Source organism: Rousettus aegyptiacus, unplaced genomic scaffold, assembly GCF_014176215.1.
Source record: "Rousettus aegyptiacus isolate mRouAeg1 unplaced genomic scaffold, mRouAeg1.p scaffold_m13_p_6, whole genome shotgun sequence".
NCBI classification, from domain to species: domain Eukaryota; kingdom Metazoa; phylum Chordata; class Mammalia; order Chiroptera; family Pteropodidae; genus Rousettus; species Rousettus aegyptiacus.
In genome coordinates, this window is record NW_023416309.1 from 27,694,573 (window position 1) to 27,719,843 (window position 25,271).

The window sequence follows — 25,271 nt, forward strand, 5'->3', positions numbered from 1 at the left end:
TTTTATACCAAACATATTCATCTTAGAAGTATCTGATCATGAAATTATTTTTGATTTAAATTGAGTTTCCACTGTATCTTCAAAATTACAATAATATTGTTAATAGTAGAATTTGAAAACAAGGGAACCTATACAGAATTAAATGCTGCTATATAACAGTTTATATTTATAGCAAAGTTCAGAACTAATTTGTAAATGCCACTATAAAAATGTTATTACTTCATACAGCAAGAGTGTATTTTGTGTAGCAATTATTATATAGCCTCTATTATGCATTACATAGAACTGTAAGTGATAAAAGATATGATCCATTGCTGTTACAGATTTATCTAATTCTCAATGTTCATTAAGCATCTGAAATGTGCCTAACAATGCGCTTAGTGAAAGAGATGTTGTTGTTATTACTATTAGCAGTAGCGTTTGAACATGCTGATAGTAAGGCTACTTTGTATTAGTCTGGTATTATAAGACATATCCAAAAAGATATAGGAAAAATGCCATCATTTTGATATTCTCATATATAATAAAGTTCTAATCAATATCTGAAAATTAATATAAAACATAGAATTAATTTTACTATTTTTTCTATTGCTTATTCTTTAATATTTGTCAAGCATTAAATTATGAATTTAAAATTTATTTTTAAAGTAAACCCAACCCCTTGTAAAATTTATCATGTCATTTTTTTTCCTTAAGGTTTATCTTTTTCTTTGGATTTTCTTGTCAATTCTATCATACTGTAATTTTTTTACTCTCAGAAGTCATTCAATAGCAAAAAACTTGGTTTTCTTATTGAGTAAACAGTATTTGAATATCTACAGTGTGTAAGACATTAAATAAGGTGCTAACCATGAAAGAAATAGTAATGGTCCATCTCTTTAATGTATTTATATTCTAGATCAGAAAAAAATGTATACATAAAGAGAAAAATTAGACATTTAACAACTGATATATATTGAATGTGAACCTGGGACAGTTGCTGCAATGGACGGCAAAAAATTACATTTTTTTAAGGTGGAAAAAACTCTATGATTAAATGAATATGATATTAATTGATATAATTTGATATAAATTAATATTACTATTATATACTTAGAATGCTGAATTTCAGAAAGATTAAGCATTTATATAACTAATAAATTTTGGAACACAGTTTCAGACCTTGGTTTTTCTAGCTCTGGCAGCAGCATCTCTCCCTTGGACAGCTCTGTTCTGTAACACAGTGTGATAAACTAATAATGTAAGAGTTCTGAGCAAAATAGTCGAATGCAAGTTAAAGAATTTAGTCATGAGAATAGTGAGGAATGAACAATATCCTTCTATCTTAAAAAGTTAGAGGAGAAGGCTTTCTCTATAGTGTCAATCATATTCACAGATGAAAACACAGTTATCTAACATCTCTTTTATCGTGTCATTTTTCTGCTCATAAACCTAGAGTATAAAGGTCTGGCATGAAATTGCAGATGTCTTTGGGTACCTGCTTTATCTTTATCCATGCATGGCCTTATTGAAATGCTTGTGATACAAAATAAATAAATAAATAAAAAGATATTAAAAAAAAAGTTGTATCAACACTGAAAACAAGTAATCTAAGTAAGATTTTTGTAAGATAGCCACAGTTTTGAAAGAGAGTGAAAAAAAATAAAGTACAGGCAGGGATAAAGATAGATTTTTTGGGTCACCACCACAGAAATATGGTAACTTTATAGTGCTAAAGGCATCAGTCATACACCTAATGTACTGTTCAGGCATATTTGAATCTTATCAAAGATTCTGCAACAGTTGAGGAGAACATTTTACATTCAGGGTAAAAAGGGAAAAAAAATGTTTATGAAGATTTATTAGAAAGAACCACAAGTTTATTTATACTTAAAAAGTTTGAGTATCGAGCAAAACTCAATAAAGAAGACTAAATATGAGATTGAAGGTGAAATAAAGATACTGATAAAGAAGAAAATTGAACTTAAATTCATGAAATTAAATAAAGGCAGAAAATATAGAGCCAAAGAATGCAATATTGTTGATTACTAATAATAACTGATGCTTATTTAGAACTTGCTAGGAGGATTTCAATAGGTATTTACAAGCATTTCTTCAGTTAATTACCAAACCTCTTAGTAAACCAGATAATAACACTCTATTTTATGGATCAGTGAAAGGTGAAACTCACTGAATCTAGCTAACTTAAAGGCAAGATTCGGTCCGTATCTTCCTGGTTAACAACAACAACAAAATACTCTTACCGTATTATAGTTCTCCCTTGCACGTTTGAGAATTCTTCTAGGTCATAGTGGAATTCACAAAGGAGGAAATAAAGATCAGATGACCAAATAAAAACATCATTTACTTTGATAACTAATCAGGTAAAGTGAGCAAGTGTGATAATGATACAGTAGAAAGAAAAAAATTAACTAGGATTTTATAAAGCACTTATGTTTGCATATTGAAAGTGTTCAAAGCATGAAACGCAGTTAAGGTAAAGAAACTGATACTTTAAAATTATCCTGTGTTTATTTCAAGATAAAAACAAATTTCTATCAGGCAGTTAAAGAAAAAATATGAACCCAATATTAGATAGAACTCAAATTTCTATTGCATAGAAATCAAAGCTAGCAGACGATGAAGGAAAGTTTATAATTAGAAGAAAAGTTTGTGAATAGAAAACTTAAAATTCAGTCAAATTTTCATTCAATTATGAAGCCATAACATTTTCATATATGCAAAGATTCACATTTCACTGAAAAAAATACTCAATGATATGTCAATTGACTGTTGAGTAAAAACAAGGAACTTTAAATTAATTGAATCATGATATTAATATTTAGCTGTGAGCATTAAAACAAATAAAAAATATAACCTAAATATAAACCAGTAAAACTTTAATCTACATATTATATATATATAGCTCTGTCTTTATCTATCTATATCTATAACTGAATGTAGGAATCTAAAATAATTTTTAAAGAAAATATATAAAAATATGTGATTCTCTAGTCTCAAATTTTATTAACTAGGACAGAAGTTTTGTTGGGTGTGTGTGTATGCATTTTGAGGATTGGGGGTAGAAGAAATTATGGTTCATATATACAATGGAATATCACTCAGCCATTTAAAAGAATAAAATCCTACCATTTTTAATGACATAGATAGACCTAGAAGTTCTTATGATGAGTGAAATAAGTCAGACAAAAATAAATACCATAAGATTTCACATGTATGTGGAATCTAAGGGGAAAAAAAGAACAAACTAATCAAAAACAGACTTACAAATATAGTGAACAACTTGATGACGATCAGAGGGTAGGAGTCTTGGGGAACTGGGAGAATGGAGTGAAGAGTTAAGAGTACAAATTAGTAGTTGATAGATGGTTACAGGCATGGGTCACAGCATACAGAAAGTAGTTAGCATTAATATGTTGGGTAGGTGGAGGGCCAGAGGACGGAGGGAGCAATTGGGGGGATCATTTCATGAACTATATAGATGTCTAACCAATGTACTATATGCTTGAAACTAATGAAAATAAATAAATTTTAAAAAAGAAAACAATGCAATCAGATGGTATTTTCATGTCTGTCATTATGTTATTCATAGCTCCACCAATTCTGTAGTGAGTTTTCTATTAATCAAGGATATACAGAGCCTAATGCCTTATTTTAAGCCACTTTACATCTTTCCAATATCTAGTTTTCACACAAACACACACACACACACACACACACATCCCAACATACACAATTCTAAACAATAGGTCATCATAAGAGGAAGTTTGAATCTCTCTTTTAAATAATTGTTACATGGAAAAAGTAAGATTTTAAAAACAGTATAATAGAATATGATAGTAATATAGGATCATTCGATTTTTAAAGGAGATTAAATTTTATGCATATTATGTACATTTAAGAAGAGGGAAAGCAAAGAGAATTTTTAAAAATAGTTTTATTTCTATTAAAAAATTAAAGTTTCAGTAATAGTTTGAAGAATATTAGGTCTTTACTACTGAAATTTCTTGATAGACTGAGGCAGTAAATTTTAAATGTTATAAACATAATACCTGAAAGCAAATATAATTCAACATTTATATAATTTTCAGATTGTGAAAGTCTAAGCATATATCGAAAAGGAAAAATGGTATATATTTGAGTATATAAAAATGACAAGCTCCTAGTTGTCAAAAACAAATAACATTAAAAGGCAAACAACAAACTGAAAATATTTGTAAGACCAGTGACAAAGTATTAATTTCTGTGCTATGTGCATGTGCCATGGAAATAAAATTATGAAATGTAAAGAGTAGAAAGAAAATAGTCAAAGTAAATGAACAGAAGAAACACAGATAACTATATCAAATAAATTATGCTACCAACCAAAGAAATGCAAAATTAAACTTTATACTTACTTAACAATATTCTAGACATATGTCATCCTCAATATTGACAACTATGTGTATTATAAACTCACATAGTACTGAGGAAGTAAAAATCATTACAATCTTTCTGGAAAGCCTCTGTCTATTAGCACAAAAGAGTTCAACATGTCCTCATTCCTTTACCCAGAAATTCCACATCCAGGAATCTAATCTGTGATGTATGTATGTATGTATATATAAATATACGTGTGTGTATATATTTATGTATAATATACATATAAAATATACATATATTAAAAACAATATAAGCAACTTAAATGTACAATTATAGAGGCTAATTTATAACATTAGTGGAAGTTGCACAATATTGCATATTGTATTTTTAAAGCATATTTATTAGCTTAGAACAGTGGTTTTGATATAACGTGAGGTAAAACTCAACAAAATTTATATATGCAAAGTGGTGCAATATAACATATGTAAATAGGTAGATATATAATGTATAGGTAAATAGTGATAGAAAATATCTAAAAATATTAATAGTGGTTATCTCTGGGTTGTTGGACCTTAAATATTTTCCTTTGCATTACTCTATAATTACAAGATTACTCTAGAATGACTTTTCTTCATCAGAAATACAATAATATTTTTACTATCTATCTATAGATGTTTTCCATTGCCAACTAAATGAAAAATAAACTACACTATATTTAAGGCACTTTAATGATGCTCCTCAAAATATCCCTAGATTCTATCATCTATCTATATCTATCTATCTATCTATCTATCTATCTATCTATCTATCTATCTATCTATCTATCTATCTATCTATCATCTATCTGTCTGTCATCCATCATCTATCATCTATCATTTTTTAAAAATCTTTATCCAGTCTCTTCCAAATAGAAGCATATTCATTATCTCTATCAATCTCACATTTGATGCATGGATTGAAATTTGCCTTGAATTCTCTGATTCTTGTTATTTTGAATAATTCATTCATAATACTTGAAGATGTGCATTTTCTATCAGAGCTCTCAATATTTATTAATATCTTTATGAAAAATGTTTCTAAATTAACTTGAAGACATGTACTTTGAGTCTCCATCTCTGTAACTGTGATCTTCACAGTTTCAGAACTCATCCAATTTATATATTGCTTGAACAATTGGTAGAGTTTTTTGCTCACAAGTGCTTAATAATTTCTATAACTTATCTGAATACTAATAAATAAAAGAGTTAACACAAAATTTCTAAATCAAAATATCAGGAAATGAGTTTACAAATTGGTTGTAAAACTGTGCTATGTTTGAATCTATAGAAAATAATTTTGCTAAAGCTTCCTTTAATAAAGTAAAATGAAATGTTCATTTTAAGTGAATATTCAAATCCCTAATACAATATCTTAAAATGATGTCTAATTATAATCATCAAATGATTTGATTTGTAACTTTAACATCTGAATCTTTTGTTTATAATTAAAAAGTAATGATAGCCCCCCTTCATGATCGTAAACATTTGCTCAGTTATGCAATTCTCACTAATACCTTTAAAATTCATGGTCATGTCATGTGTTCAGGAAAATGTGCAAGACTTGGTCTCAAATAAGATTTCACCTTGAAATGCTCTGCTTATAACTTGGAGTTAATTTTAGTATCAATACTACACAATTAAAACAATAAATTAATTATGATAGTACTAATAATTTTCATATATCAAACATGTCACTTACTATTTTATTTGTTTATATATTATTTTATGAATCTCTCACTAATTATGTAATGTAGATATTATTAACCTTACTTTGAAAATTAGGATTCAAGCTCTGAGGATTAAATAGTTTATTGAAAAGTTGTATTGCTACTTATTCATAAATTTGGCATGTTTTATCATAGGATACAGGAGTTCACCACCCAGTATACTGAAATGTTTATCAGACTGTTTATTATTACTACTCAGAAGATCAGCTCAGTGAAGCACTTTTGAGCCTCTCTCTATATATTTTCACCCAATCTCATGGCCACATTATTTTCCCCTCTAGTTGTATTCAGTAACTTTGTAACAGAAAGATCTGAGTTATAAAAGAATACTCATATAATATCAGTGTGTGTATTTGACTGGCCTATAGGAACCCAGAGAGCAAGATTAGAGTTTATGGGTTCAAGAATACTCTAAATAATCAAGAACTGAGAAGTTGAGTTTACAACATTTAAAATTATTCAACAGTTCTTGTTCGCTCATGTTCCACTTTGGTTTCTGACGCTACAAATCCAAAAGTAAAAAGAACTTATCCCTTCTCTCAAGAAAGTTATAGGCAAGGAAACTCAAACATACATCTAATAAGAGTGTTTGATAAATTTCGATATGGATAAGCGCGATATTCTCTGTAGAGACGATGTAAACAAGGAAGAGAACATTTCAAAATATCTGACACTTTTTTCAAACACTCTGCTGTTTCTGCCACTTGAAAAAAAAAACTAGTCAAAGAAAAAATAAACAGTGTTTGGCCTCTTAAGGGAATGTGTAAGTAAGTATATATGTGTCTTGTTAAGAGTGTATATGAATATGTTTGATTTGCTCTTCTTTTCTGTGTCAGTTAGCATATAGAAACAAACAACGATTTGGCTAAATATTTTAAAAAGCTTCTACAATATAGCACATTTGCAATATAATATGAAATAAGAATAACAATGTCTACCAAATTTTCTTTCTATAGTCTAAATCTTATTCTTTTGTTAAAGAAAGTGTATGATAAATTTAAAATATAAATTGGAAAATAAGTTTTTAAAAAATATATTGAGGAGATATATATTATGTAGTTTGCTAAAATTTCCAATCACTTAATTATCAGTGCTAGAATATATTAGTAGTTGGTGGTGAAGTTTTTACTTTTTTAACATAACTACTGTAAGATTATTTGATTAAAATATGGATCACAAGTCTAAGCAATGATGAGTCTAATATATAAATAGAAAGGTAGACATTTAAGAATTATAATAATTGAAGATAATATCCAGGTTTGGCTTTTATTCCACACACCTGTGGTTCTATGAGCTCAATTTACTTTTCCACAGTTCTCCCTGAATATATTCTTTTTTGGGTTTCCCACTATAACAGGGAAAGGCTTTCTACAGACAACTCTTGGAGATTGCTATCATGACTTCATTTAATTTTTAAATACTTTAGCGGGTTGGTATAATATTATGTGTACATTACTCATAAGAAGATATCACTCAAATGCTAAGTTGTACATTTAGAATTTAAATAGTGCTTCTTTTTTCCATATCTCAACCAAGGCTGGGGGCTTAACTAATCAAATCTACTAAATGTCAAATATGAGTTTTTATTTTTAAGATTTACTGCCCCATTGATTCGTTTGGCAAATGAAGATATTAATTACTATGTTTAAAATGAAAACTTTTTAAGATATAAGAATTGGCTAAAATGATTTTAAGACAGTGTACCTTCAAATTTATCAATAGTGAGCCTGAAAAACTCTAGCCCTTCCTCCCCTTGCACTCAATAAAAGCAGAACCCCATACTCCTGTACCTGTGTGCTCTTCTTCTCTACCTGTGGCCTTGTTGCATGCTTCTTGGCATACATTGTATGTTCCGTGACTTGTAGGTAATAAACTCTTTCTTAATTCAGTTTCCTAATGATTGTTGCTGGGGCATCTTGCAATGGTAAAAAAGCCCAAAGGTCAATTCAGTGGTAACACTGGTTTTGAAAGGGGCTAAGTACTGTGGGAAGCTCAGTGCATCCAGGTAAGTGCCCCCTGAGGCATTTCTAGCCTGTAGCATTATTGTTAATAGACTGAGAAGGCACAAAACAGTAATACTTTGCACTATGACAACAGCTGATAGGAATTTTCAGCTCCACTATAATCTTATGTCTTATATGTGGTCGGTGATTGACTAAAATGTCATTACATAGTACAATAATATTAGCAGTGTTGAAAAAGTCTCAAGATACAAAGAGTGCAATCTATTTGAAAGGTAATCTTAGAAATCATATCTGAGAATTCATTCTTTTCACCTAGTTTTTCTGAAAACTTATAAATGGTAGCATAAAAACACTTTATTAATATTAGTTGCTAATATTCTAAGAAAAATGTTTAGTCCTAATAAGTTATTGAAGACAACCATACTGCCCAATTTTCCAGAAACATGTTGAAGCCTTTACCAAGACCACATTTTATTTTATTCTCACTAGTGTAATTTATTTATTTATAACGTTAAAATTAGTACAGGATATGATAACTACATAGTCAAACAGGATTAAATAGCTTTAAATAAATATCTTTCATCTCACCTACACTAACTTCCAGATCCATTCTCCTGCTATATTTACAGTTTGCTATTTCCATTTTTAATTTTTCTGATGATTACCAACATAATTCTAAACTCCACACTTTTTTTTTTGATTTCTTCAATTTTCACCATATGATATATGAAAGATGAGAAAGTTAATTAACACTTCTTCCCTCTTGGTTTTGTTTGCTGTGTTATTTTTAGTTTTTATTATTTATTTCACTTTAAATAATATGATTAAGGATCCATTGTTCATTCCAATAACTTTAGACAGTATAGGAATAGGATTTTTAACTACCTGGCTAATTACCAAAACTAATACCACTTAAGTGTTGTTACTTAGCAGTGCTACAGAGATAAGCAGAGTGAAGGTGCTTAGAAGGAATACACTACGTATGATGCACTTAGCATTCTAACAAAAGAGCTCATTAAAAAATAAAATTCTAGATAACTAGAGTCTGTTTAGGAACCCTTAGAGTATTTCTCTGACCATGGGAAACAGGATGGGATAACAGAAAATCCTGAGATTTGTAATGCCCCCTCAATGTCTGAGTAGAGCCACACTTTCAGACTTAATTCCAGGACTAATGTAGCTGAGCTGTAAGCTGACTTTGGCTGATGGAATCAGATTCTTTTGAGAAATGGCTAGGACGAGATGATCAATCCTTAACTCGTACATTCAAACATATATACTTTGAAGAGCCTCAGATTTTTTCAATTTAAAGAGAAATAAATGTATTACATAGGAAGTCAAGTGACTATTGGGAAGGTATATATATGGGGGTGCAGCGAATAAGGAGAGAGAGAGGTGGGATAGAGAGAATGAAATGAAGAGAAAGAGGGACAAAAACATGTAGTGGGGGGAAGAGTTTAGGAAGAATGTTGTATTGTGTGAGAGCCATAGTCACCTAGATTTTATGGAGTGATTTTGATACTGATTTGACATTTTTGTGGTCTCAAATCTACATTTAAAGAAGTGAGTAGAATATTAGTAAGTTATCTCTACCTATTGCTCTTTATTTTTAGGAAGATATTGATAGCGTTTAGATCACTGAGAGCCCATTAGAGATTATGAACTCAACAGAGCCTCTAAGATGCATGTAGGCCCCAAGTTATTGGCCAATGATTATCTTAATTACTACAATTTCAGCAACTTGATATAACTTAGTCATACATTTATACTTTATATATGTATAACTTAATAATAATATAACTTAATAACATAAAGATTTGATATAACTTAGTCAAACACTTATACTTTATATATGTATAACTTAATAATAATATAACTTAATAACATAAAGTAAAATTATAAATGATGGTTTAATATCATTACTCTTTTTTTAGCATGCCGACATTATAAATTTTTTGCTGAGATTAGAAAATACTGATTTTATATAAATGTGCATGATATGTTTCAAGGTTCTATTATTTGATAGAAGTAATATAAAAGAACATTGCAGTAATTCCTTAGAACATGAAATTGTCAGATATTGAGATAGACTTTATTTCCCTTTAGAATTACCACTTCTATATTTGTACTAAGGGTTGCAAAGATTTGAAGCAATATTTCCCAAACTGTATTCTAAGGGTATTAATTCAAGGAGATGTCAATGTGTGGTTCTAGAAAATGTGCTAGTAATATTCTCTTCTTAGCCAAGCATTATGCAAAATTAGCACACTTAAGTCTCTGAAAAGATCTGCAGTACAGTAGATTAGCTTTTTAAAATATTATTTTAGAGCATGTTTCCCAAGCTTACCTGTGCAGAGTTCACATTTGTTTTTTAAGCATATTCATTATAATCTAGAACCAGGGTTAACAACATATGTCCTTGTAAATAAAATTTTGTAAATAAAGTTTTATTGCAACATAGTCATGCCCACTTATCGCTTTTCTATTACAATGGCAGGGTAGAGTAGCTGCAACAGAAACTGCATGCCTGACAAAGCCTAAACTTGTTTATTCTCCAGTCCTTTGTAGAAAAATGTTTGCCAGTCTTGATAGAAGAGCAGAATACTACTTACTGGACATCAAATTTGAAAACACTGACTTACAGAACTGTATTAAAACTTTAAACAGAAACTTCTTGCAAATAATTATGTGTACATACTTGCATGATATATAATTAATTTTAACTGTATGAAATATGCAATGATGGGAAATAAAGCATCCATTTTTAAAGCTTTTATTTTAATATAGTTAATGTATTTGAAACTTTAAAACACAATTTAGGAATAAAAGAATATAAATATTTTTACAAATGTTCAAAGCCAAAAATAAAAAGCATACTGATAGCCTTATATTTCTTTTGATAAAATTATCTAGAGAAAATTCTTAATTTATTGATGTCTTTCTTCCTCGCTTTCCTTTTAGGAAAAATTCCTGGTATAAAGTGTGTGTATGTAATTACTATGTCTTTTTATTTTGACTTGGAGAACACCTTGTTCCCTCTTCATATTTAAAATAACTAGCCCAAGGTATTACATAAACCTAAATTTAACTTTTGGCTTAGTTGTTATCTAGCTATCCAAACTGTAATATCTGGATTTCAGTTCTCCATGAGGAATTAGTAATGAAGCTGAACTAAACACTCTGATTTTTTTCCAGGAAGAACTGAACCCCATCATTGTTTCCCCACCAATTCAAGCCATTGATCAGGACCGGAATATTCAGCCGCCATCAGATAGGCCGGGCATCCTCTATTCCATCCTTGTTGGTTTGTATCTGCTAACATTTTACACTCATTGTCACTCTAGAATCATATAAAATAAAAATTGCCTCAAATCAGAGTAAACCCTTTTAATAATGAAGATTTTCTTTTTGGAAATTATTGTTATTTTTTAAATATAAATGGATCTAAAATTCATTCTTTCTCAGAATTAGTTTCAGTGGAATGAGTAAAACAATAAATAGGAAGAAACTTTTATTGAAGAAGCAAAACAACTTTTTTAAAAAGTGAAATTAATCTACATATCATTATTCTCCATATCACCTCATAAAAAATTCCTTAAAAAATTTGAAAAATCAATTGAAAAGCTTACACGGTTTGCTCTATAGTATTTTATCATTGGTGGATCAATTACATAATTTTGAAAATATATGACTGAATTAAATGAGGGCATTTGGAGCCATATGGGAGAAAAAGAAAGATCATAATTAGTCCAAGGGCACATAATGTATTATACCCTTGGCTAATTTTTCCTTAAAAAATTTCACAGGAGGTGTCTTAATCCATCCTTGTGCATGTACCACTAATTGTACCAAAAGCAAAAATGATGAGAATTTGATTATGCTACTCAAATTGCTTCCCCTGCCCCTCAAATTGCTTTTCATAAAATATGAATGTAGTAGCTTTGCAAGGTTTTAGTCTCTAGAGGGACAGATGTGTGTGAGACAGACCATACGTCTCTTAATGAAGGAGTTGCTTTTGAACTGTGCTTGAAAATAACTATTCAACGGAATTCAGCATTACCCTTAATCCTTTCCTATTCTTATGCTTTCAGCCTGTATATGTGCATACATATATAACAACAGATCAACCTGCAGACATTAGACAGATTCAAAATATAAGGCTATAGCCTACTTAGAAATGTTGTCTGTAAAGAAAATTCAAGTAATTCTGTTTAAAGGCTTTGATCTCTAGAACTACACACATATCATAAACCATTTGCTGAGATTAGACTATTAAAAAATTTTTAAATGTTCTTCTGAACCTAAGCATAAGCCTCTTTTAAATCTAGAGGGGCCTGGCATATATACAAAAGGAAATAGGCACTTTTTAAAATTTTATTATCTGAAGGCTTGACAGTATTTCAATCACTGTGCTGGACATTATAGATACAAATACAAGAGATAAATGTTCTAGGTTAAGGAGGGGTAGAGTTTATGGCTAGAACACATCAAAAGATGAATTAAAACACATAATCGTAAATGCTGTAAATAAAGTAGGAAGCACCCATCATGTCGGCTCATGGGAAGAGAGTGCTAGAATTTCTGAGAATTGCTTAGGGAATGTTATTTTAGCAGAAAGGCTAGAATTTCCAGGTAGAAAATAGGAGAGAAATGATCTAGACAAATGATACAGCATATACACAAAGTCCAGTAGTTGAAATGGGGAGGCATGCTACTCAGAGTGTTCTGGTATTCACTGGTATTTGTAAATTTCTTTCACTTTTAAAAATTATACTTATTCAACTTTTAAAAATTATATATATTTTAAAATGGCACTTTTTCAATAAATGAGCAACTACTGTATGGAGCAAGATAGATTCCTCACTTTGTAGAGCTGGTTTTCTGGTAGCAGAGACAGGTGATAAGCAATATAATAAGCAAATAAATGTATATACTACAAAAGATTGATAGTGGTGAGTGCCATAGAAAAAATAGAGCTGGATGAGTAAAATTGGAAATGCAGAAGAGATGTTGCAACATAAGTTGCAGTATTAAATAAGATGATCAGGAAATGCCTCACTGAAAAGGTGAGGTTGAGCAAAGTCTTACAAAATTAAAAGGAGTTAGCCATGTTGATATCTGGGGGAAGAGTTTCTAGGTTGAGATAAAGGCTGGAGCTTGCCTTGTGGGTTTGAGAAACATCGAGGAGCCTAGTAGCATTGGAAAGGCGTGAGTGAGAGGAAAGTGGAAAGAAGGTGTGAGAAAAAACAGAGTGCCAGGAAATAGAGGCTTGTATACTATTGATTTACTCTGTCTTTTACTCTGAATGAAATGAGGAACCAATGAAAGAATTCAAGCAAAAACATTAAATAATGATGTTATATTCCATCGACCTCTAGCTTTAGGATGGTGGATAGTCCTCAAGAATAGATATAACCTCTAACACTAACTTTGCTTTCACAACTATGTTAAACAAAATGATATCCTTTGATAGTATTTACATTTCTAGAAGGCAAGGCATTGTAGAGGTTGAAAATATAGCTTCTGGATTTATGCTATCAATGTTCCAATCCTGACTTTAACACTTCCCAACCATTTAATGCTAGGCAAGTTACTAACTTCTCTGTCTCAGATCGTGCCTCTTTAAAATGGGATTCATCAAAATCAATCTTTCTATAAAAGGATTTTGAGGAGTGATCTAATAGATGTTAATTTGTAATAGTGTCTGAAAGAAAATAAGTGGTTAAATGATGTTAGTTGATATCATTAATTATATTAGAAGGAAAAATAAAGCATGTTTTTTTAAGTCATACAAGTCTGGTAAGAATAGAAGTATGTGCTTACACACACACACACAGACACACACACAGCTTATAACTGTGCCCTTTTCCACGTTCTGATCTCCCACACATTAAGTAACCTTGCACAGAGTCTACTAGGTGCTTTTTCTCATGCCTTTCTATTCTCTAGAATTCTGATTCCAATTTTAAACTCCACCAAGTTGGAAATTATTTTCTTTTTTTCACTTTTGGTTTTGGGGATTATTTTTATGTTTTATCAGAAACTTGTTACTAGGTAATAAGGTAGAGTATTGTGGATTATTATTATTATTATTATCATTATTATTATTATTATCGTCATCATAATCCTTTAGGCATGAGAGAAGTTAATTTTTATGGCATACATTGTTGGAAGATGTTTCTTCCATTTACAGGTCATATTTACTGAGTGTCAATATTATTCATGTTTTTATGGCTTCCTCTAAAAATCATTATAAAAACTATTCATTTCTGAACACATTAAACTCCTCGTCCTTTTCCCCATAAGGGTTACATAGTGTGGAATAATAAGCCACAAAAACCAGAACTCACAAAAATAGATTTCCCTAAAAATGTGAACATACACTGAATTCAAAGATGAATATGTTATCTATTGTAATGAAATTAGTAGGGTATATATTAGTAAAGTTATAAACTGAAATGGTTTTACAAAGAGCCTCCAAAACATTATAGTGACTTAAATCAAATACAGTAGAAGTTAATTTCTTTCTCAAGTAACAGCCCAAAAGTTTAGGAGCCTAGGGATTGTAGGAAAGATTGTCCCTATCCTACCCTTGGCTTGCTCTGTTGCTTCAGTCATTAACATGTCACAGCCAGTGGGAAAAACAGTAAAGTTTAGGGCAAGTGACTCTATGAAAATAACCCAAAATTTGTAGAAACATAGGGAAACTGTAAAGACAGTGAGTAGTGTTTTAGTGCTCTACTGCAATACAATAAACTATTCAAAACAAAGACATAAAATAGCAACAATTTATTACTTTTCATGTTTCTGTGTGTTGATTGGGATCAACTGAGCAGTTCTTCTTTATCTACATGGTGTAGCTGAGGTTACTCAAATGTTTGCACTCAGCTGGGAACAAGCCAGGAATTGACATCCAACATGATCACTTGCCCCTTCTCTCTGTTTGACCTAGCCTCATTCGGTAGTCTTCCTGACAGCACTGGTTTTTGGCTTCAAAGAGGATAAAGTAAAAGTTGCCAGTCTTCTTAATGCTGGTCTTGGAACTAGAAAAGCATCATTTACACTACTATCTATTGATAGAAACAAGCACATCTCTACCCCAGATTTAAGGAGAGGGAAAATAGACTATTTCTCAATGGGAAACAAAAAATCTGTAACCATTTCTGAAGTACTTCACATAACTTGTGTATATGCTGGCATAAGATAGTTACATTTTAGATTGAAGTTATAACTATTCATGATTCCTCATTCCATGAGTTAAAAATAAGTTTGAGTAAGCCCTCTAATATTTAAAAATTATACATGCTTTATTATTATTATTAGCTATGTTTTTAATATCCAATATTTTCATAGAGCACTGATTATTATTATATTGACTATAAATCCACATTCCAAAAAACTTTATTAATTGTTTAAAAATTGTCACTGTGACTTATTTCAGGTCTCCGTGAATCTGCATGATTTGACCTAGAAATATGATTGATTAAGCCCTTGTACTAAGAGCGTGGGAAGTTAGTGTCCTGCCCCTTTTTTTGGTTTTCACTTTTGCATGAACCATTGGTGTTATCTTTAATCTCAGGCCCCTTTGAAAAAATAGTTCCCAGCTATTTATCATTTATATGAGTATTTATTTAGGGACAAATGAATACTTCAAAACACAGCTCACTTTAACTGGCCAATTATAAACCAAAACCCAGTCAATATGCTGAAGCAGACAGACAGGGGAGTGTGCACATCAGCCTTTCCACACTGTGTAATTGCATACCTCCTTTAAGACTCTTCACCTGTGACCCTGCAAACATTCCAAGAGCAGCAGGTGTCAACTGAATATTAATTTTTATTAAGCTCATTTTTTGTATTATTTTTGGATGAAATAAATACAAAATTTGTTTCAATAGAGGTGGTAGTTACATGGGTATATTGCTCAAAAACATTGAAGGTTATCTGTACATTTTATTGGATATAAATTGCAATATTAAAAAAACAGAAATTAATGTTTTTTTTTTCCTTAATCCCACTTTGGGAATGACTACAGTAAACAATAGGTAGAATTTTATCTACATAATTGAGAGATTAAGTAGAATTTTAGAAATTTACTTGTGATGATAAATAAATGGAATGTCAGAAGATTTAGGAAGCTATCACAGTGGTAAAAGAATGAAAGAAGAAGGCTCTGAATAAGAAGAAAGTAGAATTATACAAAAGAATCATGTAGGAGTGAATGACAATGATATAGGCAAGAAAGAATCACTTGGACAATGTATGGAAAATTGTATGCGAGGAACTGGGAGATTTGAACCTGCCTAGTCAGAAAAATGGTGGTACTATTAGGAAAAATTCAGTTTCTGGCTTTTGTAGTTCTTCTATATTTAAATTACAGATATGAACATTTCATCTACCCAACAGTGGTGGTTTTTGAACTTTAGAGGGCATGAGAATCACCTGAGATCATCCGAAGTGCACATTCCAGGCCTTCCTTTTTAGATATTCTCATTCAGAAAATCTGGGGTAGGGTTTTGGTCTTTCTGATGCATCTAGACCAAGAAGTACACACTTAGAAGTACTGCCATAAAAATGCATATCTTTGTAGAATTTTCCTAAGTTCAAAATTCGGCTACTAATATTGTAATTTTTTTAAGACCATTAAAAGATAATTTGAGATTTTTTTCAAAGGGGGGTGAGTTACAGACTTGTCAATATTTTGGATTAAAAAAAAAGGAAGTTTATTATTCATCAGAAAGAGCTTAAACAGAAGTTTATAAAGACAATGGACTTAGACCTTAGGTGATATTAAAAGATGTGGAAATGGGACAAAGAGAGCTTACTGTTTTCAATTAGAATTATCAAAGATACACAAAGAAAATGTAATAGCTTAAAGGAAAATGATAAACTTTTAACTAATGGGAGAACATAACAAGAAATTAGAGGTAGTATCTATCATATAGATTTGAACCTAGGGATAATTTGTTACAAAAAAGAAATTGTTTTTAAAGCATAGAGGAAAACATAGTTAAGATTATTGACAACATTTTAGTTATATAAAAGATGTAGTAGATGAATTGACTATTCAGGAAGTAGAATTATAATATTTTTAACTCCAAAATTAAAAGTCAAGGCAAGAACCCCAGAGCTTTGGAGGTGTTTCGGTAGAAGCAACATTTTTAGATGAATTATGTGTAGTTTCATTAAATGGAATGAATATCGATTTTTTTAAAATGAGAATTTAAGTGAATCTCTAGGGTTCTTATACTTAGACATGTACTTCTTTCACATTTTATACTTCATTTATAATAGCTTTTGTGAGGTATTCAATATTCAGAGGTCACTCAAAGGTTTTCATTGAAAATCAACTGGAGGTATGTTATAATTGCTTTTCTTCTACCAAAGGAAATTGTAGGTGTATTCATCAGTAATATTTGACTGAGACTGAACATAAATTCCTGTATGTCTACAATGTCAAAACTTGGAGAATAGCCTCAAATTTCCATAAATTTCTATGGCAATTCAGTTTTCTATGACAAGGATCCAGTTTTCAACACTGAGAATGACAGAATTAGGATACGACGTAATTGCTCATTTACTGCAAAACACTTCCATAACTATCTTAGAATAATACTAACAATATTATTATTTTAGACAGTTTGGTTTTTTTTTTTAGTAATTTCTTTTGTTATTAGGCTATATTTTACTAAGGATGTAACCTCAAGTTCCTATCTTTTAAAGTTATCTAGGACAGTTCTTTTCTGTCTGTGTCTGTGTCAACAACTGAATATTTAGATTGATGTGCTATATTTCGCTTTTTTAAAACTTTTCGAGATGTCCTTAATGTTAGTGTGTTATAATAGTATATAATATTTCTATGGCTCCAAAATAAAAGACAATAGTATAGTTAATTAAATCTGTCTTTAATGTCTAGTCCCTCAACTTATTCCCTCTTGCTCACATGTAACAATTTTTTAATGTTATGATTTATCTTTACATATATATGTTCATATTCAAGGTTAACATTACTATATGTGCTTTTTCCAAATCAATTTCTCATTTAAAATATTTAAAGATAACTCTATAGGTAAAGATATTCATTGTTTATTTTTACATTTGAATTACATCCACTTGAGGACATATCAGCATTTATTTAACCAGACCACCATTGAGGTATATTTAGGTGGTTATTTATATTATTATAATTCAAAAGTTTCCTAAAAGTAGAATTTCCACATCAAAAAGTAAATACTAATATGATTTTACCATTTATTTTTATTGTAGTAAAATACACAAAACAAAATTTAGCATCTTAACCATTTTTAAGTATACAGTTCGGTGGTATTAAATATATTCATAATGTTGTATTCCAAACTCTTTTTATCTTTTAAAACTGAAACCTCATACTCATTAAAAAATAATTAATTTTCCCCTTCCCTACAATCCCTGGTAATCACCATTCTACTTTCTGTCTCAACAAATATGAATACTTTAAGTACCTCATGTAAGTGCCATTCCTCATGTAGCATTTGTCTTCTTATGACTGGTTTATCTTACTTAGCATGTTGTCTTCAATGTTCATCCATACTGTAGCATATCAGCCTTTCACTTTCATCCCATTGTGTTTTTTGCATGTAAAGTGTTTCTTGCAGATAGCGTATAGATGGATCCCTTTTTTTAATCCTCCAATCTTTATCTGTTGAGAGTTTAATTCATTTACATTTAAAATAATTACTGATAAGGAGGGACTTCTTTATTTTGCTTTTTGTTTTCCATGTCTTATTAATTTTTTATCTTCATTTTCTGCATTACTGTTTTCTGTTTTATTAATTTTTGTAGTGAAATGTTTAAACTCCTTTCTTATTTTTCTGTGTATATTCTATAACAATTTTTCTTTGTCTTTACCATGAAGATTAAATTTAACATCCTAAAGTTATAGCACTCTAACTTGAATTTATTACACCAGCTTAACCAGAAAACTTTGGTCCTTTACAGCTCAATTCCCACCTTTTCAGTTGTTGAAGTCAAAAAGTTACACGTTTATACATTGTGTGCCTAAAAACATACACTGATTATTCTTTTAAATGCATCAGTATCTTAAATTATATAGAAAACACAAAGTGGAGATACAAACTATTGTTACTATAACATTATCTTTTATCATTGCCCCTGTATTTATCTTCACTGAGATCTTTATTTCTTCCTACTGCTTCAAGTTCCTTTCATTTCAACCTGCAGTACTCCCTTGAGCATTTCTTGTAGGGTCGGTCTAGTAGTAATAAACTTCCTTAGCTTTTATCTGAGAATGCCTTAATTTCTCTGGTACTTTTAAAGGACAATTATACAAATATAGGACAATTTTTTGACAGGTGCTTGTTTGTTTTAGTGCTTTGAATATATTGGCCCACTGCCTTTGAGCTTCGAAGTTTCTAATAAGTAATACGTTGATAATCTTATTTAAGATTTTTTGGTGTGTGATGAGTCCCTTCTCTCTAGCCACTTTCTGGAATCTCTTTTTGTCTTTTTTGAGTTTGATTATAATGTGTCTTGGAGTGAGTCTCTTTAAATTCATCTTACATGTATCATTGACTGGATGTTTATATTTATATATTTCTTCAGACTTAGAAAGTTTTCAGCCATTAGTTTTTCAAATATTCTCTCTGCCCCTTTCTCTTCTTCTGGGACTCCAACAACATGTATGTTAGTCTGCTTGATAGTGTCCCACAGATCCATTAGGCATTGTTCACCTCTGTCCAATCTTTTTTTTCTTTCTATTGCCCAGACTCAGTAATTGCCATTGCCCTATTTTTGAGTTCATTGATTCTTTCTTTTGTCAGCTCAACCTCAACTCTGCCTTTGAACCTCTCTAGTTAATTTTTTATTTCAATTATTATACCTTTTTGCTTTAGAATTTCTTTATAGTTTTTTTTTTAGGTTTTCTTTCCATTTATTGATATTTCCACTTTGTTCATAAATAATTATATTGACTTTCTCTACGTCTTCCTTAAGTTCTTTGAGCACCTTTAAGAGAGTTGTTTTACAGTCTATCTAGTAGTTCATCCAATAAGTGTTTTTCAGGAGCAGTTTCTGTTGATTTATTTTGTTTTTCTTTGAATGTGCCATACTTTTCTGTTTATTTGTACACTTTGTGGGGTTTTCCTTTGTTGTTAAAAATGGCACATTTTAACCTAATTACATGGTAAGTCTGAAAATCAAATTCTCCCACTTTTCCAGGTATTTGTGTTTCATGTTCTTATTTTGTTTATTTTATTGTTGTAAACTTAAAAAGGTTACAGGTGTAAACTTAAAGTCTTCTCCAAAATTTTAAGTCTGTGCTTTTCCCTAGGCATGTCCAGTGACTTTCTAATCCACCACCTCCTCCACATATACTTGCTTTTGAATGTTCTAGTTTTTAACGCCTGGCTTCCAAAATGAAAAAAAGAAAAAGAAAAAGAAAAAAAGAAAGAGTGAAAAAAGGATGACGGCCCTTTAAATCCCTTAGAATTTACTTTAGCTGAAGGGAAGGGGCTTGCAATAATAAAGGGAGATACCAGGTGTGATAACAATGGTTTCTTTCACTTCTGTGAGTAGAAGCAACAAGCACTCGTCAGAATACAGATCTCTAGTATTTGGAGGTCAGGGTCCTTTTTGCCCACCCTGATTTCCACAAGCAGTATGCAAACTGCCATATCCAGCAAACGGTAAATCCTGCCGCGTCCAGCGCGGCTCTAGAAAAATACCTGAGTGAGAATGGTGGAAAATTAAGAAAAGAAAGAAGACAGAAAACTGGGATCAGGAGGTCCACTGTTCACTGATGGTGGAGCAGTGGTGCAGTTTTATTTTTGCAAGCTGTTTTTTTACAAGAACATACTATTGCTGGTATAAGCAATTTCCCTTAGGCATAGCAAGACCATTTCTTCTACTTCTCCCCAGACACATTTTATCATGACCTTCAACTTGTTTATCTGCCTGCAGCTACATTTGTACCATCTTGTTCTCAGGAGGAATTTGCGGAGGTGAGGCAACCCTCGGTTGCCCTCACAGACTGCAAGGACCTTATCAGCTTAGGTCAGCTCTCCACAGTAAACTGCTTTGGGAACATGTAAACAACTTCCTGTGAAGGGGCCGAGGGGAGGGGAATAGGGAACTTCTGTGCTGAGAGCTGTAATTGACAGAAATTTGTCACAATTTACTTTCTAACCCTTCCCCTGGAATTTACAAGACTTCAGTAGACTCCAGAATTCCAAAATATTTGTATCAGGCATGTTCTACCAATGGAATTTCTATGTAGGTAGAGAGATACATTCCTGGCCTTCCTACACTTCCCAGAATCTCCCAATACTATAGATTGTACTAAATTCTCCATCAAAGGTTTTATAACAATAATTGAATAACACCAGAAATGTTTGAAAGTGCCTTTTTTCTCATAGTCTCACCAATAGAGTGTGGTGTCTACCTGGGACCATTGCTAATCTAACAGTAAGGAATGGAATTTCAGTGTGGTTTTAATTTGAATTTACCATTCTTATATAGAAAGATGAACATCTTGTTATATGTTCAAGGGTCATTTACCTTTCTCTTTCTGTGAACTATCTGTTCATTTTCTAGCTCAAACCTTTTGTTTTTAATGTTTAGTTGATCTTTTTCTTTTTTAATTCATAAATCTACATATATTAGGGATATGATTAGGGATATGTCTCTAATGAAAATTGCAACTATTTCCCCAAGTTTATCACTGTGGTTTTACTTTGTTTATTGCATCTTGCCTTGTAATTTTGTAATGTCATCAAATTTATCTCTTATTTATTGCTTCTTGATTTTGAACCATAGTTAGGAAAGATATGCCTTCTCTCACATCAGTGTAGAATTTATTCGTGTTTTCATCTATAACAAGCACTTATATTGTTTTATTGTTTATCGTGCATGAATATCTTCTCCATTTGGGGTTTACTTTAGTATTATTTGAAGAATGGATGCAATTTTATTATTTTCTGTATGGCTCTCCTATTAGGTAAATGCTTCAATTCAAAAATTGATTTTCCTCTGTCTTGAGATGCCTCCTTTATCATATGTTAAATTCTCATGTGCAATTTTGACTATTTCTAGATTTTCAAGTATATTTTATAGGTGTAATTTTTTTTTTTACCTCCCAACCCTGCCCCCTCACATTATTTTTGGTCTTAGAGTCGAAACAAGGAGTAATACCAATTAACTAATTTTGGGATATATTTGGCTTCTGGCAAACTAGATTTGAATGCAAACTCTGTGTTACTTTGTCTCTGACCTTGAACACATTATTTCATATATCAAAGCTCTCAAATCTTCCTCTTTAAAATGGGAATGATTTACAGAGTTATTGATGATTACTTATATAAAGCATTTACACAGAGTAAGCTTTAATAATTGGAAGCCATGCTGCTTTATTCTCATGGTTATTGTTTGGCCAAATGCATTTATTCTACAGTTATGTAATTTGATGTCTATTTTTCTTCACTTTGGGAAAAATAATGTTGCAGTATACAAAGAATAATGATACAATTGAAGGAAATTTCTGTAACAAATATATTTCTACTCACTAAAATGCTTGCATTTAAAAATATTGTCTTTAGACATTAAACATATCATCAAAATATATTATGTAATATTTTAAAATATTTTTATTTAATACAGTTGATGTAGTTAGTTTGATACTTGAGAAAAATATCTGCCCGGCTAGAACAGAATATGCTCATTTTAATTTCCAAATATCTTGATATTTGGTAAAAATTAATAGTCATCGTTTATTACAGGATATTTTGAGAGACCATGCAGGCTATAATTAAGATTTATGCACCATTAAAATATAATTTTAGAATTCAAAATTTGCTCTCTTCACACCTAATACCTCTTTTCATGTGATGAAGTTTTAAATAATTAAAGAGCTTTCTTAATAAAATATATTTGGAAAAATCAACCAAACAAGACATGTGTTCCATTCTTTTACTTATAAACAAATTAATTACATAGCACACTTGCATCTGCTTTCCCTAGACTGCATAATTTTGAAACTTAATTTACTAATGAAATTGTGATATTATCACTTAGTTAATGAAGGGAAATAGATATAGTAGATACACATATTACTAATTGTTCTCAATTATGCACTGAAATCTTAATGTCTTCCAGGGACTCCTGAGGATTACCCACGATTTTTCCATATGCATCCTAGGACTGCAGAACTTAGTCTCCTGGAGCCAGTAAACAGAGATTTTCACCAGAAATTTGATTTGGTTATTAAGGTAAAGTAAACTAATTTCTTATTTCTTTGTATTTATAACTGCAAATCAATGAAAACTATAGAGGCTACTGTAGGTACTTTAGTGTTATAAAAATTAAAATTAATTTGGACAGCAAGTAGTCAATTTTCCACTAAAAAAGTGAAGTGCAACAGTTTTAATACATCATTGCTTTTCTTTAAAATAAACTTTTATATTACAATGTGATTCTGAATATTGAATATTTCTATATGTAATAAATACTGAATATTTTTGTATGTGATAAATGCCCTAATCTAATGTATATAATTCTGAATTCTATTCTTTTTAAATCTTCTAACATTTCATCTTTTTCACTAAAAGGAATTTTATCTGCAAATGCTTAACTAATAAATATATTTAAAAATGTGTGGATTTATAATTTTATTTTAATAATATATTATTTTTTAAAATGTCATTGCTCTTTCTAACATAAAAGAAAAAGAAAATGTCTTGCTTGTCCAGAAATTTTTTATATGTCTTTTTTTTTAATTTTGAAAAATGATCCTTGACTGGAAAATATTTCAAAGCTGGGAAAATTTTCCAAAGTTAGGGGAAAAATTTCAAAGCTAGGATAATTCAATTAGCATTATAATTTTTTTAATAATAAAAAATTAAAAAGTATTATGGAAACGTGCATTATCTGTCAATTAATTCTGATAGACTTCATTGAGAAGATAAGATTTGAGCTTGGAACTGAAGGAAGAGTAGGAATTTATCAAATAGTGATGAGGGATGGAAGAAGGGCATTCAAAGTAAAAGGACATTAGAAAGGATACAGTAAGTTGAGTGTGTATTATATAACTTTTTCATACCTACATATACAAAAAAAAGAACTATAGATCATAGGAATCTTTTTAATGTTCACTTTTGGCTTTCACTTCTTGCAAATAGCTCAGATATATTTTTCAAATTGTCACAACTCAACCTGGTTGCTGGTGGTAAATGGAAACTTTCCAAAAACTTCTGTGAAGATGAAAGATATCCAGCCCTCAATCATTCACTGAGGGGTGAAAATAAAGGAATAATTTAAGAGCCAAAGCCATGTCACGAATGGGCTCATTAAAAAAAAAAAAACACATATAAGTATAGTCAAATAAATCAGGAACTAATTCAAACTAAAGTTTTATAAATTGTAGAAACTTCGTAATCAAATATTTATGTCTCTCTCTGCCTTGTTTGAAAAATTAAATTATTAAAAGCAAATATTGTAGCAAATAAGTTCTCATCTATCTCAATAAAAGTTACATTTCATTTTTTAAAAAGCTACAGAAAAGCTTTTCTTTAAATTAAACTTATGGAATTTTTTTAAAATTCAAAAGTGGAAAGAAAAAGGAAGTAAGGAAGGACGCTTACTGAAAATGTATATTATGCAAGGTGTTTTATGGATATTTTTTCATTAAATTGTAGCCGTAACCTTAGCAGTATGCTAATTAGCACAAATGTGAAAACTAAAGCTCAGAGAAAATAAGTGATTGGCTAAGAGTTACATTATTAATAAGCAGCAAAACTCAGGTTTAATTTTAGGTTTTCATCTAAGCTAAAGCTGTGCTCTTTTCACTTCACCAAAATGCAGTTGCTTAGAAATAATAGGTTGTCTGGATTGATTATCTGTCAATGAAACTGTAAACAATATATAGACATGCACTTAATTTTACTGCAAATTAGGGCATATTTGGTTAGTACTGATTATATTATACATACCAGATCCTGTGTTTATTTAATGTTCCTTTGTCATTATACAATTTGTAGCCTAGAATGGGAAAGTTATATAAGCCAATAAATCAAATATAACATATCAACTGCTAACAGAAGGAAATATAACAAGTGCTGGTGAAGTGCAGAACAGGCACATTTAAATTAATCTGGGGGCTCAAGGAAGATTTCTGGCAGTTTCCCCAGGCT

General features: G+C 30.6%; 1 protein-coding gene across 1 annotated transcript in view; it reads left to right on the top strand.

Annotated features, from left to right (window-relative positions):
• Window positions 1–25,271, top strand: part of PCDH15 (protocadherin related 15) — a gene marked incomplete in the record, with an annotated part of 701,567 nt that overhangs the window by 400,819 nt on the left and 275,477 nt on the right. The window contains 2 exon segments of the mRNA XM_036222126.1: window positions 11,287–11,395; window positions 23,239–23,351. Coding sequence (XP_036078019.1) covers window positions 11,287–11,395; window positions 23,239–23,351 — 222 coding nt within the window.